This window comes from Ictidomys tridecemlineatus, chromosome 9, assembly GCF_052094955.1.
Source record: "Ictidomys tridecemlineatus isolate mIctTri1 chromosome 9, mIctTri1.hap1, whole genome shotgun sequence".
NCBI classification, from domain to species: Eukaryota; Metazoa; Chordata; class Mammalia; order Rodentia; family Sciuridae; genus Ictidomys; species Ictidomys tridecemlineatus.
The window spans coordinates 98,186,022-98,204,210 of NC_135485.1; the positions used below are offsets into that span (position 1 = coordinate 98,186,022).

The 18,189-nt window shown below is 36.5% G+C and overlaps 1 protein-coding gene across 2 annotated transcripts in view; it reads right to left on the bottom strand.

The window, feature by feature from the left end:
- Tet2 (tet methylcytosine dioxygenase 2) overlaps positions 1 to 18,189 on the bottom strand; it is a 137,609-nt gene that overhangs the window by 39,758 nt on the left and 79,662 nt on the right. For both annotated transcript variants that reach the window (XM_005339807.5, XM_040293016.2), the window contains exons 3-6: positions 8,770 to 12,230; positions 6,912 to 7,002; positions 5,485 to 5,578; positions 4,544 to 4,752 (exon numbers count right to left, since the gene is read on the bottom strand). In XM_005339807.5, coding sequence (XP_005339864.2) covers positions 4,544 to 4,752; positions 5,485 to 5,578; positions 6,912 to 7,002; positions 8,770 to 12,184 — 3,809 coding nt within the window. In that variant the 5' untranslated portion in view covers positions 12,185 to 12,230. The remainder of the gene's footprint in view (positions 1 to 4,543; positions 4,753 to 5,484; positions 5,579 to 6,911; positions 7,003 to 8,769; positions 12,231 to 18,189) is intronic.

An 18,189-nucleotide genomic window follows, 5' to 3' on the forward strand; every position in this document is an offset into this window, starting at 1 on the left:
CCAGATAGGCCAAATGTTATGATTCCACTAATATGTAATTACCTGAATAGACTATTCTGTTCACCATAGAGACCAAAAGTTTATAAGTGGTTGCCTCTTAGGAGGTGAAAATGGGAAAGGACTGCCTAAAAAATATGAGGTTACCCCCAGGGAGTGGTCCAGGTGTTTAGAACCAGGGAGAAGTAATGACCATATAACTACTTTGTATACTATAACAATTGAACAGTATAATTGAAAACGGCGAATTTTATGGGTATATGAATTTCCTCAAATTAAAAAAAAAAAAACTCTCCATAACAAGTTTCAATAGCCTTAAATTGATTTTCCTCATGAAATGGCTACAAAAGGGCATTTTTATGTCAACCAAGGGTCTTTCAAATACTATTAAAAATAGCACCAAGACAGTTTTAATGACTCAGATTTTGGTTCATGATTAAGTGATGATTTAGTAGACTAAATATAATAAAAATATTCATCTATATAATAGATTTTCTAAAAATTATTAACCTTTAATTGTCATCTTATAAATATTTAAAAAAGTGAATATATATCTATATCTAAACTAGCAAAATACATTGATTTGGGGCTGGGGATATAACTCAGTTGGTAGAGTGCTTGCCTCACAGGCACAAGGCCCTGGGTTCAATTCCCAGGACCAAAACCAACCAACCAAACAAAAAAATACCTACATTAATTTAAACTTAGACAACACTAAAAAAGATGAAACTATCCTTTTGCAAACTAATAAAATAACGGAGACAGATAATGTTCACCAGTGAATTTTAAACCATCACATGAGAGTTTGCTGGGTGGTTAGATCAGATTGACAGCTCCTAAACACACTTAACATCACTAAAATTAGAGCCAAGAATATACTGTGTGCTGGTCATGGTGGCAAACATCTGTAATCCCAGCTACTTGGGAGGCTGAAGCAGGAGGATGGAAAGTTTGAGGCCAGCCTGGGCAAATCAATAAGACCTTGTTTCAAAACAAAAAGAGCTGATATGAAACTCAGAGAGAGAGAGAGTGCTTGCCTAAGATGCATGAGGGCCCTGGGTTCATTCTTAGTATGTTCCCACCCCTAAATGATAAATGCCAGTGTAGAGAAGATACGGGGTAAATAAAGGAGAAGAAAATTAAGCCAAAGAATAAGGATGAAATCACCCAAATCTAGAATGTGGGAAATTTCACAGAGAAAACCATCTGGTCATTTAACAAATGAATTCCTGAAAAGAGGGGGAAAATATTACACATAAAAAGAAGCTTGTGAATCATAAAAGTTATTATCCTAACTGGGACACTTTCAAGAGAGAAAGAAGTTCTATTTAATAATTATGCCAGAACAAGCATAATCTGGAACCATTTCATTCAAGAGCTCCATCAGATGTAAACGGTATTTGCTTCCTTTAAGTCATTATCTTTTCCCATGTCTGTGTTTAGATAAGATCTTATCAGGGAATTTCAATAGAGTTTGAATATTAAATGATATGAAAGCATTCTTGCTTTTAGGTGTTTGAACATTTTACAATGAAAAATGTCTTAAAATGCTTCACATCATCCACCATGGCAGAAGGCAATTTTGGCTTTGACTTCCTTATGATGACAGATAACACTCCCACAACTCTTAGTTCCCAAAAAAATATTGGTTAGGCTTAGTCATAAACTAGAAATCTCAAAGGAAAATCTTTAAAAGAAAAACAGCTGGTTTTGGTTCAATAAAAATGTAAAAATCACTTTTTGACTTTCCCACTGCAAAATGTTCTCAGTGTTCTTCCCCGGACTCACAGTGGGTGGTTATGGTGAGTGTGGACAGAAGGATTTGTAAGAACTTGGTGATGAGGGGGTCACAAATCTTTAACCATGCAACTGAATTAGCAATCCCAGAGATTATTCTGTTTTTGGCACAATTTTAACTTCTAACAGCCATAAAATAAAATTTACTTAAGGGATAGACAAAACTTCAAAAGGTTTTTCTTGCTTAAGTCTCCAATGCCAGTGGATAGTGTCTGATTTAATCATGTATTTAATTATTTTGGAAAATTGCTCTAAGTATGCAAAGACTCAAGTTAAAGCATCTCTTGGTAATTACACCTTTACTCAATACAAGAAAAACAAAAGTGTATAACTAGACCTTTAACATGTCTTTATATTGGAAGCATATCTTTTTTGTGTATGTGTGTGGGGTGTTGTGTATCAAACACAGGGCCTTAAGTGTGATAGGCAAATGCCCTATCACTTAGCTATATCCCAGACCTGAAGTGTGTCTCTTAGTAATTTTGTGCTTGCGAAGACATAAAACTATTTAAAGGAGTTAAAAAAAAATGATCCCTTTTTGAAGTCAGGCATGATGGTGCATGATTAATCCCAGTGGCTCAGGAGGTTGAAGCAGAAGGATAGCAAGTTCAAGGCCAGCCTCAGCAACTCAGCAAGGCTCTAAACAACTTATTGAGACCCTGTCTCAAAATTAAAAACAAATAAACAAACAAATAAATAAAAAGGGCTGGAGATATAGGTTAATGGTAAAGCAAGCCTAGGTTTTTTTTTTTTTTTTAAAGATCACTATTTGAAACTCTGGTCCAATCATTATCAATGGTTTCCAAATGCAAATTAACAAAATTTAGGGAAATTCTTAACATGAAAATTTCTCTCTTGGGGCTGGGGTTGTGGATCGGCGCACATGCGAGATCCTGGGTTCGATCCTCCGTATCACATAAAAATAAATAAGTGAAATAAAGGTATTGTGTCCAACTACAACTAAAAAAATAAAATAAAAATAAACATTTAAAAAATTCTCTACATATGTCAGATTTCACTCATAAAAAGGCATTTATAAGAAATTAAAGAAATATCTTCAGGGAAAAATACCAGAAATGGGCTGAGGTTGTGGCTCAGTGGAAGAGCACTCACCTATCATGTATGAGGCCCTGGGTCTGATGCTCAGTACCATGTATAAATAAATAAAATAAAGGTATTGTGTCCACCTACAACTAAAAAATATATATACATATTAAAAAATACCAGAAGTACATGAAATTAATGACAAATGAATATAAAAGTTTGCATCAAACTTTAGTTAATTTAGGGCTGAGGATGTGGCTCAATCCCTGATTCAATCCCTGGTTTAAAAAAAACAAACAAACAAAAAAAAACCAATAAACCAAAAAACAACCACCACCACCACAAAAAAAACTTCAGTTAATTTAAATGTAACCACAACTGTCATTTTCATAAGAAATCCTTTGGTGATTCATATCTTCAAGCCATCAAGTTTAAGAGGAATTCTGCTTTGAAAACAATGTAGTGTTGCTGAATTCCTGAGAACCAAATGCTACTATCAATATCAGCCCAAGATGTCTTAATTTTTATTTTCATTCTGATTAAATGTACCTCCACACACTTTTTTTTCCTACGGGACTAAGAAATCAGTGTAGATTGAAAAGTATTTTATGCCTAAAGTGGTTCATCATTAAGTTACAAGTCATGAGTTAGGAACTGGCAACTTGTGCCTTCCAATTAATGATTTGTAAGAGTGAACTGATGTCAGTTAAGTACACAGTATGAAATTTTGGGATCATAGCCATCATGGAAACCCAAGTCATCCTTTTGGAAGAATAACTTTCTTAAATACATTATTAATTGACGATTTGACCCCTATGACCCAAAGAGTGACCCAAAGAGAGAACCTGTGTTAATAATGTTAGTAAAGCCATAAAAATTAGTTCGGTCAGCAAACACATACATTTGATCAGTAATGGGTGGTTGCAATGAACTGAATGAGTACTTCCATAAGCTCAGCAAACTAATTTGTAGTTTGGTGGTTGCAGAGTTAGACTAAAGAAAGTGAAAAACTGAAATCATTTTTGAACCAACTACTGATTTGAGCATAGTACCAAGAACCTTCCTATATTTTAGTGTTATGCAGGAATAATATATAGCATAGGTATACTAAAACTGAAACTCTTTTAAAGCAACAGATTTGACTTCCTGTCAAGTGGAGAAAGTTAACCAAATATTAACAACTGAACGCACTCAATATATTTAGCCACATACTCTTGCTATCCTATTCCAAATTTCAATGTTCTTGGAAAATAATGTTCAATCTATAGTCTGTAACTTCTCAATTATATAGTAGCAGCAGTAAAAATGGAAGCAATTTTGATTACTATTGCAGAAATAATAAACTAGATTTTATGAAGTAAAACTAAGCTTGCTAATGTGGTAGCCAGGCATAAAAGAGCATTTGGAGCATAAGATGTATACATTTTCAAGTTTATGGTGTATTTGAGGTCATGTGGGTACAGATAATTGGATTTCTAATAAACTGCTCCTAACGAATATATATACTGTCTGAATGTACAAAATGTTAATGAAATAATCTGAAATTATTCATGTTAGCAAATAATAGCTTAATTCCCTGATTACGACATATGCGTTTTAGTCCCCACTTTAAAAAATGCAAGTTCAACTCTCTTCCACTAAGCCCAAAGTTAGGCTTTTCTACCAGTGGCCTCAGAGAGGGGAAGAAGTCTGAAGTTTCACTTACTCCTCATTCAGGGCACAACGACGATTAGTGAACGCGCCATATTTCCTCAGGGTGCTGGTTAGCTCCACGTAGAGTGTGTCAGCCAGAGACAGCGGGATTGCTTCCCACACCAGGATGAGAATCACAATCACTGCAGCCTCACAGGTGTGGCCAGCTCGCTCACGCACCAAACATAGGAGCTTCTCCTCGAGGCAGCTTCTGCGAATCACCTGTGAGGTTCACCATTGCACCACCCCACCACCAAAAAAGAAAAAGCCCAAAACAGTGAGATAAGAGCATTGGTTTATGCATCTTTTTAAATGTCTCAATCAAAATTATGGCAACATGTCTATACAGTGGGGGCTACTGATGTCAGAAAAGGGAGAGAAGCAAAAATAGTCCTTAATGTTTAGCAGACTATTCCCAGTTTGGGACGAGGGAAAGGAGGCAAGAAACTAAATGCCATCTGAGTTAAACTCAGAGCTACAAAAAAGATATGCAGGGTCTTAGTTCAAGGTTTTCATAAATGACACTAGGGTATTTTAAAAACTAAGAACCAGACAGGCACGGTGGTGGCCCATGCTTTTAATCCCAGCAGTTTGGGAGGCTAAGGCCATGTCTGGAAAAAAAAAAAAAAGACTAAGAATAATTTTTCAATTTGTCATTTATTCACATTCCAAGGAGGCAATACTTCTTTATGTAAGCAACAGCAAAGACCTCCACCTCACCACTGAATTCTTCCAATTGATATGGTTTGCTCATGATTTTATAATTAATCTGCCTTCTCCTTAAGTAACGCACTTCATAAAACACAGTCAATATTTAAAAAGGAAAAAAAAAACAGTGATGTTCCTGTCAACTGGCATGACCTTTTTAATCTGTGCACCCCAGTTCTCAGGGTTAGATTAACTAATCCAAATGCCCGAGATTAAAGATCAAAGGCAATGCAAAGTCATACTTACCCATTTGGCAATAGGACATCCCTGAGAACTTTTGCCTTCTTTACCAGTATAGATGACTCTTTCAATCCTAATAGCTCTACCCTTCTGTCCATACCTTAAAGAAACCCACAGAAACACACACACACATAATTAGCAAATGACTTAAGCGGCAACCAAAATATTTGAAACAACTGAGTATGATTTTATTCTATGTCCATATCCTGAGAAATGAATGGTTTGAAATTTAAAAATTTAAAATAGGTCTAAGCCAAGTAAACTAGATATCAGCTTTAAGTCTTGTTTTTCTTCCACATCAAAATATAATATAATAAAACATGTAATGAAGCATTTTGTAATTTACATGTTAGATGAAAATAATGGGAAACTTATTTTTATACATAATTTCACAAAGCACAGAATGTTAGTTGGCTAAATTCAGTCTTCTAAAACATATACTATTTGATTTTGTTCTTTTCCAATTGAGCTATTTTAAAACTTGAGAAAATCATAATAGATTTAACCTGCTCTAACAAACAATCCAGCCATTTATGAAAATACAAGATGGTTCTAGAAACAAGACTATTTCCCTTTATGACCAAAGCATGTATACTGCTTGCAAATTTTTTTTTTAAAACTATGTAGATTAATTCACTATTTCTGCCAGGCCACTGGTGATTATTTGGTGGATTACTACACATTATTTAGAAATATTTGGAAATGTATCAAGAATGATACTGAATTTGTCCTTGTTGCCTAAATGTATCTATATTTTTCTAGATAACACTGTCTACCTCTAATAACAAGACACTTAAGTGGGATAACAGCTCAGAGCTGAAGATACCTATAGGAAATGTCTTACAAGCAGGAGTTAGCTGTAGGTACAGGAAAATACTTGCATACATGTGATTCACAGTAAAAATGAACAACAAAAGAACAAACAAAACAAAGCAGCTACAAATGGAATCGTCTCTCTATTCAACTTGTCATACTGGTTCTCTGTTCATAAGAGAAAACTTCCTTAGAGATAACTATCTGCTTACAACACAAGGTAAATGTATTGCAATGATTCTTTTTTCACTACTTTCCCTCTTTACTCTCTGATGCTTTATCATCAAGTGGGAAAGCTGGAGTGGGGTCCCTCTTTGCAGCCTGTGCCAGTAACCTTGTGCCTGGCAGGCTGGCTGGCTGGTTCTTGTTCCTGCCTGGGTTTTCTGGCATTCATCTCAAAGTGGGCAGCCTGTGCCAGCTAACAGACTATTAGTCCTGTCAAATATTGTGACTCTCTGGTGAATAGCACAGTGTGTAGTATTGGCAACCCTGGAACAGCTAAGCCTACTAATAATTACTCGATTTGCAATTGTTTACTGCTTTGTGTGTGAAAGCTGAAAAAATTCTGACATATACAAAAGGATAAACGTTAATCTGCCCTGTGCCTTTGCGTTAATTACCTTTCTTCCATGATTTCTCTAATAGCTGCCACATTAGGACCTGCTCCTAGATGGGTATAAAAAGGACCTTCATCTTTTTCAATAATTTGCTCTGTTGAGATAATAGAAGATTATTATTTTAGACCTCAATTATACTAAATATAAAGGCTACATCCACAAAGATTATCCCCCAGATGCACAATAAGGGCCCTAAGTGACTTTAAAAATTTTTTTCCTTAAAATTAATCAAATGATGTACTATCTATTAGAAAATGTGCCAAATAATCAAGTATATGTACATGATGGCTAATGGAAAAATTATCAAATTATATTTTAGATATGGTATAAGAAATTATTTTAAACCAAATAAGTGAAACAAAACAATAAAGAAATTAGACTATATTATATGTAATACCAACTACAACTGAAATTTCTTAAACTGAAAAAAATTTTTAAAGCTAAACTAGAAGCTACCTGCCATTTGGATATTAAAAGATTATAAATAAAATTTGCTGCTCTGGCCCACCCCCAGAATATATTCATTTTATTGCCAAGAACCCCCTTTTCTGCTCATTTCCCCCACATTTAATTACTGTTTTGACAATAAGAATGTTCAACCCAACCCATATCTGTGTGTACATTAGAGTCAGGTGGAAGGGGTGGTGGCGAGCCAAAGATGGAAGAGTGAGAAGCCAGGATCATAGTGATAAGGGAGTGAAATGATCATAACTTACCTAGTATTATCTATGACACATGTAGCATTTAGCCCAGTGAGAAAACTTAATAACCACACACAAAGAAGGGCAGGATGGTGCCTTTCTCCATCAACCTACAAAGTATGGGGCAGCTCCCAGTAAGAGTGATAACATGGGTGGGTGGGCCATTAGCCACACTAATTCACATACATTTGCTTTTTCAAATGTCTTCTGCTACTATATGTTTGCTTACTAGCTAATAAGATTTTCTCTGCCCACGTATGATGATGTATCCATCAGTTAAAATGTTTTCTTATTCTCACAGACCTATAAACATTCTGTCTTTTAATAGAAGGTGTCTGTTTAAAAAAATGAAATTACCATTTTAATAAAAAACATGAAAGGTTAGGGCTGGGGATGTAGCTCATTGGTCGAGTACTTGCCCAGCACGTGCAAGGCCCTGGGTTTTTCCAGCATTGGAAAAAGAAAAACAAAAGAAAAAAAGAAAAATAAAGAAATAAAGGTTAAAGAGAAAATGAAATCAAAATCAGTATAAATCACAATGATTCAAGTGTTTTAATGGAAAAGGGGTATTTTCACTAGTGCTCAGAGTTTGGCATTATAAATTCACCGACTCATCAACACTAAAGATAATTGCCTCATTATCCAGATATCCAATCATAATTTTAGAAAAACTATCCAGTAGTACTAGTAGTCTATATACTATATAATCATACTACATAAAACTACTATATACTCAGTCTTGAATTTTCAAAAACAAAAGGTTTCTAAATTCATTTGATTGTGGCAGTTATTTTCTCACATTAATGATTTTAACTAGTCTCCCCAGGAGATAATTATTCATATAGGTGGATCAACCTAAAACAGATACATTTTTATTTTAAAGGGTCTGAATAGAAGGGAAAACAAATGTGCTCATTATTAAAAAAAAAAGAAGTTTTTTTGGGGGGGCGGGAAACAGTGCATGTAAATGAAGTTTTCTCTTGCATAGCAGAAGCATCTGTAATTTAAAGACAAAAAAAATGTAAGCTTCAGATTTTTATGAGCTTTATGAATTGCTCCCAGATTCAAGGACTTAAAAAAAGAAAGAAAATCCCATATCTGAAGATCATTTGCTAATTCTGGATAAACACCATGTGCTTCAGGACATTTCTGGCACTTACCTACACATCTGCATGATGGGAAATCATATTGAGTCTTGACAGGTGTATCCAATAAATTTTTTACAGGAGTATCTAGTAATTTGGAAGGTGACTCTATAAAAGTACCGAGAAGAGAACCACCTGTTCTTTTGGTTGGTGTCTTTTCTGAAGTTGTGGGCTGCTCTAAACCTGGGGTGTGGTTATCAAGATCGGCAGCAGTGGTTTGTCTAGTTAAAACTGTGATGGATCCTGACATTTCAACTTTTACTTGTTTCTGTGATTTGAGACTAAGAGCCTTATGGTCAAATAATGATTTGACATGAAACTGCTTTAGATGCTGCTCCATGGTCTCAATGATGCTCTTCTGCTGCACACTGTCACAGCTTGGAGATGAAATCTCTTGCTTAGTTATTTTTTTCCACGTTTTGTTTTCTTGCTGTGCTGACACGGGACGCATACAGGCATGGGGCTTGGATCCAGGTTCAATCTTAATTGGCCTGTGCACCGGATTATGGCAAGACTCAGGTTGGGTTTGCTGCGCTTGCTGCTGTTCTTGCTTGTGTAAGAGGTGCCACCTTAGTGCAGCGTGCTTTTGAACGTCCTTCTGGGGAGGGGTCTGAATGTGACTTCCTCCCTGGTCAGGCACTGGGAAAGTCTTTGCCTGGTTTTGCATCAAGTACCTTTGCTGAACTCCTTGTACAGCTTGTTGTCCAGATATATCTTGGTTTCTGTTTTTAAATCCCTGTAGAACTGAAGCCTGTTGAGACTTCTGCTCTTGTTCTTGAAAGCACCTGTGAAGAATATTTTGCTTTGGGGTCACATTATTTGGAAAATACTGCAGTTGATGCAAGTTTTGGGTCTTGTTCACTGTAAAGAGTTCAGAACGTATAGTTTGTTCTTTATTCTCTGGAACTGGGTGCGTATTGTTTGAACAGGAAATTTGCACTTTGCTTGCACTTGATTTTAAGATCTGGCCATAAGATGAATTTCTATTACTTGTATTCTGTACTTGCTCCAATCCCATTTGAGCATTCTGCGTTTGGAACTCACTTGATTTTGAATACTGATTTTCACCACTATAGCATTCTTCCATTTTAATCTGGCAAAAAAATGATCCTTCTCTTTGCTGATCACTGTGACCTTGGGGATGAGGCAAAGTCTGAGGCATTTGTTCTTTATTCTTCATTTGTAACTTTTGCTGCTGCTGGTTTCGAGGAAACTGTGAATTCTGGGATGGTTGTGTTTGTGCTGCCTGTTTATGAGGCTTATATTGCAAAAGGTGTGAGTTTGAAAATGGCTCAGTCTCTGAAGCCTGTTGATTCAAGGGCTGTTTTAACAATGGGGACATGAGTTTCTCAGTTTGGGGATCTGTTCTTTGTTGAAAATTATATCTAGGGGCACAAGGTGCCTGCACATGAGCTTCAGTTAAAGGGTCTGTCTTGGAGACATGCACCTGGTGTGAGTTTTTTTGGAACTGGAGATGTTGGTCCACCATACCTTGAGGCTGCCCTTGATTCATCTCAACTTGGTACATTTGTGACTTCTGCTCTGGCCTCATTGTTTTCTGGATGTAAGCTTGCCTCTCGAGCCCTGCAGGTGTGTTGGAATTTCCAGTGTATTGTTTGGAGGTCATTTGATTAGGTTTGGACTGAAACTGAAGAATGGACCGCAGTGATGCCTCATAACATTTTGGATGGGATTCTGCTTGGTGGAAATGAGGGGACTTCAATTCGATCCATCCTGGTTTCAGGTAGTGCTGTGCTGGGAGCGCAAGATCTTGTGTTTGTTTCTTGTCTCGATCCTTCAGCATCTCTTGTTCTTTGTGTCCCATCAACTGCTGGCAGTGATCCTGCAAATCTCCACTGCTATCAAGAACTGGTGGATGATGCTTGAGATGTTCCGATGATGGTCTTCTTTTCTCAGGACACATCGGGGCAGTCATTGTCCCCGGCATCAGTAGGCCATTCTTACTAACACAGTTATTCTGAGGCTCTTCTGGAAGGATTAGGGAGGGGGTGGATACATGTATAGATGGATTAGGATTCTGTGATGTTGGTACCTCAGGTTGACCCTCCACTTTCACTTCCCCCAAAAGAGTTGCGTTACTTTGGTTGGGGTAGTGATGGTGTTCTTCCAAAACTCCATTGTGCAGAGTGCTCTTTCCTTCTGAAGGAAGGTGAGGAAGAGCAGGAGAGAGAGGAGGAAGGGGAGAAAGAAGCAACTGAGATGGTGGTGGTGTGGTAGTGGCAGAAAAGGAATCCTTAGTGAACACTGAGCTTTGCTTGAAGTAAGCACCATTCATTTCATTTTGCTTTAAATACTGTTCAGAGCTGCCACTGGGAGCTTGCATGTTGCTGCTGGGACCTGAACAGAATTCTTCACCAGACACTGGCTTCGTGTTTCCTTGGATGTTACCGTTTTCTGCAGAAGACGGGCATATCTCAAAAGCTGACTTTTGTTGTTGTTGTTGTAGTTGTTCTGGTTTCTGGAAGGGACAGGTACCTAGCACTGCAATCTGTTTACTGGCATTATCAGCATCACAGGCCTCAGTCACCACGGCAGCTGGCTCTGGAGGCAGCTCTGAGCTCGAGGTCTGTGGGGAATTGATCTGCCCTGAGGTATGTGATGGGTGAGTGATTTCACAGGACAACTCATTAGTAGCCTGACTATTAATGGCATTTATGTGAGATGTGGTTTTCTGCACCGCAATGGAAACACAATCTGGATAATATGGAGACAGTGTTTTTTCCAGGAGTTCACCGTGTGTGTTTTCCATGGAAGAGGCAGAAACTGTAGCACCATTAGGCATTAGCACTGCCTTGTTTTTAAGAAGTAACTCAATGTTCTTGTCATGGTAGTTGTTAGCATCTTTTTCCTTCTGCTCATTTAGAATCTGAAGCTCTGGATTTTCAGACCCATTGCAGTTATGAGCGGAAAAACTGGTGAAATCTTGAACTGCATTTTCTTGGGTTGTGGAGCTTTCAGATTCTCTCCTACCACTCGAATCGGAGACGTTTGGTTGACTGCTGCTTTCACCTGGATTTCTTTCTTGGCTTTCCCCGAAGTCATTTTTTTCTCCCTTAGCTTTTTGGTCTGCTTTTAACTTCTTGTTATGATGGAGCCCAGAGAGAGATGGTTCACTAACTGTGCGTTTTATTCCTCCATTTTGCAAGTGATTGGAATACCCTCTGTCTTCCTGCATTAAGTCTGGACTTCGGCAAGTACTCTGGCTACCCTTCATGTGGGGTATTCCATAACTGTTGAAAGACTGCCACTTGGTGTCTCCATTTACCTCTGGAGGAGGTTTCTCAGTTAGTGGGCTTCCATTCTGGAGCTTTATGGCCAGAGGGTCTGTCTGGCAGATGGGAGAAGGTGATGGAATCAGGAATGGACTTAGTCTGTTGCCGTCAGCATGGTTGATTCTATCCTGTTCCATCAGGCTTGCTTCGGGGCCATCCACAAGGCTGCCCTTTGAATGAATTCTAAAGAGCATGAAAACAAAAAATTAAAACACATTAATATGTCTAACTCGTAACACAGCAAATAGAATAATTGTATACATTATATAAGGATCCCTAGATATAGCAACCTGTAATACCGGTACCCATTTCTGGTCTTTTGTAGTGAGAATGAATAGCTACTCAGCAACTCTCAAATATTTACAGTCATGGAGAACAAGGATAAGAAAAGTCATCAGCTAACAGAACTCATATTTTATTAGTTTTTAGTATCACCTTCCTCCCCATTTAATTGTGCCTATCCCCAACCCTGGGACTGGGCCCAGAGGTGCTTTACTATGGAGCTACAATCCCAGCCCTTCTTATCTTTTGAGACAGGGTCTCACAAGTTGCCTGGGCTGGCCTTGAACTTACAATCTTCCTGCCTCAGCCCCCTGTATAGCTGGAGTCACAGGTGTGGGTCATTGTAATCAACGAGGCCCAGGTAATTACTTTTGGTCCAAACTAATAGAGAAAGACAATCTTTCTATTCTCTAGCACTTCACTTATCCAATCACTTGCTAAGTTCTATCGTTTCTAGTTCCTGTATTTTCCTTGCAGCATCTTCACTGCCACTTCATAGCTCCTATCTACATCATCTTGGCTCACGATCATAACAGTAGTTTTTAAAATGGTTTCTCCCTTAGTCCACCCTACTCTTCCCCACAAGCCTGTCAACTGGCTGTCAAAGGGAATGTTCTAAACTACAATTCTGATGTCATGCCCTTCTTCTCATCCTTACTGGCACCTTGTGATTTTCAACTCTTCCACTCAAACACACCGGAGAGGTAAGGCCGACTTCCCCTTCAGCATTAGCAGTACCCTGGGGGGTAGGATGGGCATGAAACCAGTAGTTCATAAAATGCCCTTTCAAGATAGGAATGTAGCTCAGTGGTAGACAATGTTTTTACCATGAAAGAGGACCTGGATACAATCCACAGCACCAAAACAAAAGAAAACATGCCCTTTCTAGATGACTTTGTTGTTTTCTATAAGGACTGGCTGCCCACTTCTATAGAGAATTCATACATAAATAAATAGTTGTTCATGGGCAGGTTTCTGTCTTTACCCCCAATTCCTCTCCCATTTCATACTTCATCAGTAACAGCTTTAAAAAACCCAAACATGGAAAACTTCACCACATCTCTATGCTTTTTTTGTTCTGTCTCTATGCCTTCTTAATCATATCTGCCAATGGCTCACATGATAACTGTCTCATATATCACTTCTGCCTAGGATTCCTTCTTGGACTCTCTGAGAGTCAACCACTCCCAGGTCTATGCTCTTTCTGCATCTTGCAGATGGTTGATTACTAGACACAACACTCAATGGTACTGTGTCTACTCTCACTCAATGGATTCCTGAAGACTTTCCAATTTGTTCATTTTTGTACCCAATGAAGAGTGAGTATACACATTTGAGACTGATGAAAAATTTAAAGTCCAAATAACAGGGCATGCAGAGGGGTAAATGGGTACTCAAAAATTAACCTATGTATAAGGTGAATGTTTCCCCATTTATGATGCAGTCATTATTTTTCCCAGAGTCTTTCTCATTACATTTATTTTAAGAATGTAAATGGGGTGGGAGATTATTTTCCATCTAGGCTAAAAAAAATACCTCCACTAAAATAGTCATTGCTTATCAAATAAGACAAGTGAAGCAAGAAGAAATAAGAAACGTTAGAAAGCAACACTAAGGTCATCATTTTTTTAAGATATTAAGATTATATACTGGTCAGCCAAAATTCACAGGTGATGAGAATTCAGTGAGGTAGCTGAATAAAATATTATAGCCTAGATAAATAAAAGCAGCTACCTTTTGGAAGCTTTATTTGAATAATATTCTGCAGTTATATAATAGAAAAAAAATTCAAAACCCACTAGGAGTAAGAGAAACATGAAAGCTCTATTTGCATAAAAATTTTAATACTGAGGAACATACAAACACAAAAACAAAATAATGGGAAACTATAATATATTATTGGATAGGTGTCAAATAACTCAATATACTCAATAAAAATATTATTACTCTCAAAAATATTACCAGAATATTTTGAGGAATGAAAAAAGCCAATTCTAAACTTTGGGTAGAAAAATAAACTGAATAGATAGAAATATTCTGAAAAAGAACTTTAATGGGGCAACAGTTTTATTCAAACAAGTCTTCCAAATTTCTTTTCAAGCTTATTCCTATTATTTTAATGTACTTTATTCCTAGTGTTCTACAGATACCTCAGTTTCCTTAGATGATTTGAGATACTTCCATTTGAAAATACAGGTAACAGCTCATTCATTTAACATCTACATGACATTATATATATATATATATTTTTTGCTGTCCCATAACTTAACATATTACTTATTTAAATAACTGTTTTGATTACCTGGGATTGAACTCAGGGGCACTGAGCCCCAGCCCAAGCCCTATTTTCTATTTTTTATGAAGAGACAGGGTCTTACTGTGTTGATTAGTGCCTCACTTCTGCTGAGGCTGGCTTTGAACTCAAGATTCTACTGCCTCAACCTCCTGAGCTGCTGGAATTGCAGGCATGCACTACCGTGCCCAGAAACATATTCTTTATTGACGGACACTTTGGTTGTTCTTAAACTTTTGCTATTGCTAATAAATATGTAACAAAAATGGTCATACTATCTACAAGAAAAAGAATGAACAGCTGAAGAATTACACCGAAAGGAAGACTGCTCTTGATTCTTTGTAAAATAAATTTTAAGCATGTGTATTTCTAAATAGATAAAATTGAAACTGAAATTTTTGCTTGGTCTATTTCTTCCCAAATGTTGAGAGGGGCTAGTATTCATCATCCAATACAGTCACCAAGTCACATGTAGCTTTTGAGCCCTTGCAATGTTGCTAATACAAGTGAAAAATTACTTTAAGTGTAAAAAATGGATTTCAAAGATTTAGTATGAAAAATAATTTAAAAATCTCAATTTAAAAAATATGCATTACATATTAAAATACTACTACTTTTGATATATTGGGCTAAATAAAATATATCATTAAATTAATTCCATTTCTTTTTACTTGCGAATATTGGAAAGTTTTCAATTCCATACATGGCTTGCACAAGAATTCCGTTCAATACATTTGGGCTAGAATAATACTCTTAATCATCAACAGCCCCTAATAAAGAGTAGGTTTTAGAAGCATGGAAATTTGTACTCTTTTGACATAATAGACTTTGTGGCCACTACTTCCTTCCCCAAATTGAGAAGAACAAAAGCAAGCTTAGATAAATTCTATAAACACTAGGTTGATTAGCTCTCCAAATATTTTTTAAAAAGTTCTTTTGACAACTATAAAACCAGTTTGTATACAGACCAATGAAAAGATATTTACATCTACATTCATGTGTAAATTTATGACAAGTTACACAAATAAAACTTAGAGACTCTATACAATGCAAGTTGTCCTGTATGATTTTCTAGGGATAAAAATATTTTAAGCACTCAATGTTATTCTCCATTATTTTGGATATCTTTAAAGTATCAAGAGCAAAATTATAATAGATGGGACTTGCAAATTTTTATGAATATAATAATTCCTATGAAGAAATGAAGGTGACTTATGATAAAATTTTATTTCAATGCAGAATTTTAAACATAATAGTCATTTTCAAACACTAATTTAAACTTATTGACAGAATGCTGTCTTTGGCAGTAATTTTTTTTCTAAGTAAGACTACTGGATTTGAAAGGGTTAATGGTGGTTAACTCTCTAGGAAAGGCAGGAAAATTATACACTTTCCCATTTTAGGATGAAAGATAATCTGTCATTGAGTTCCATTTGTCTATGAATCTCATTCAGAAAATTTAAACTATCATTTTAGTAAAGTTAATGATTTCTTTGACTTCAGTGTCCTAAACTCCACTTTTTTAATGCTTAATCTTGATATTCTATAATTTCATAACCATTTGACACAGTGCTTTTTTGATTACTTATTACTTTTATATGGATAGCATTATAAAGAAAAAAATGAGACTTGTTCATTTTGTTTTTTGTAGAAATATTGAAAAAGCTTTCCCATATTCTACCTGCCAGATTCACATAGATTTTTTCAAGCTGACAAAAGTTAATTATTGTATAAGACAAAAAAAAAATCTTTGGAGGTTCTATTTTGTAGCTATTTTCCTGCTTAACAGTAATAATGGAATTAGGTTATTTGTTGACAAATTTAAATTATTGCAAAAAGGGCAACATTTAAAAAAATAAACTAAGTTTCAGATGGGTTAAAAACACATATGGGTATAAATTTTGGTTTTATTTTTCTGTGATATTCCTTAGTCCCTTTTCTGTTGCTAACAATAGACCGACAGACTAGGCAAGTTATAAAGAGGCTTACTTTGGCTCTTGGTTTTGTTGCAAGTTTGAGTGGCTGCAACTGGATGACCTTCCTTCTGGCCAAGTCTGAAGGTAGCACAGGTATCAAGGTGAGAAACAGGTTTTTCTCCTTCTCTTATAAAGCCACTATTACTATGGGGTTCCACCTCAATGACTTTATCTAATTTTAATCACTCCTGTTGGCCCTATCTCTAAATACCTCACAATGAGTATTAAACATGAGTTTCGCAAGGGAAAAACCACACCAATTCCATTTACTTCTCTGAGATTGAGAACACAAAGAGTTTGAGTTTATTTATTTTTGAGCTAAGAACTCACCAAGTTGCTTAGGGCTTCACTAAGCTGCTGAGGCTCTCTGGCCTCAAAGTTTCAGTTCTGCCTCAGGCTCCCAGGTTGCTGGGATTACTGGTGAGCATCACCATGCCTGGATTTATTTTCTGATACTGAAATCAAACTTTCACATTTTCCTACACCATAGACCATAGAGTATACAAAACTAATTAGGACTATTCCCCTTGCAAGTGAATATTTAAACACTTTAAAAATACTCAATTTTATTTAAATATTGGAACTGCATACATGGTAATTCACTGTATGTAAAGCAGTTTTTGTCAAGTAATGGGTTATATACAATTATTCTCTAAACAAAGACAGAATTTTAGAATGGGGAGCAATTTTAAAAGACGGATAGTAATTCACCTAAGAGGACAAAGGCCAATTAAAATTTGAACACTAATTTTTCTTAAAACTATTATGAAGTTTATATACAAAGGAATATGCAGAAAATCCTTTGAAAAAAAATCTAGAAGGGCTGATTGGCTAATCTTCCTGGGAGTGTTCTTCATGGTATTACATTTAGTTAGAATTTGAAACTGTTTTTTTTAACATATTCCTTAAGAGATGCTCTTAATGGTCACGGATAATGTCAAGCTATCACACTCCCTCCCATGAAATTCCAGAACATTTCACAATGAGCTCCTCAAAACTATCATGAGCTAGTTTTCAGCACGCCACTGTAAGAACTACTCAAATACTAACAAATCATATTCTTTTTCTTTGGGGAGGGAATAGAAAACAACTTCCTGGAGATAAAATACATGCCACATTATTTTGGGAGCCTTCCTGAACCTCAGAATTGCACTGGACAAAAGAGCTCCTGCTCATAATCACTGAGTGTCATTTTAGTCTTTTGAAAATCTAAGAAATTTTAAAATGACATTCGAATAAAAGTGATGTGATGATGATGATGGCCCTAACAATGTATGAAACATCTGTAAGTATCAGAAAAAAAAAATCTAGTTCTATTTTCATCCTTTGTATGTGGGAAAACTGAGGGATTTATCTAAAGTGAGGCATCAAATAGTGAGTGGTTCAAATAAGGCTAGGCCTGAGCTCTTCCGGCAGTTCTTCCATCACATAATAGCAAATGCCTGCAATCCCAGCAACTTGGGAGGCTGAGGCAGGAGGACTGTGAGTTCAAAGCCAGTCTCAGGAGATTAGCAAGGCACTTAGCAACTCAGTGAGACCCTGTCTCTAAGTAAAATATTTTTTAAAAAGGCTGAGGATGTGGCTCACTGGT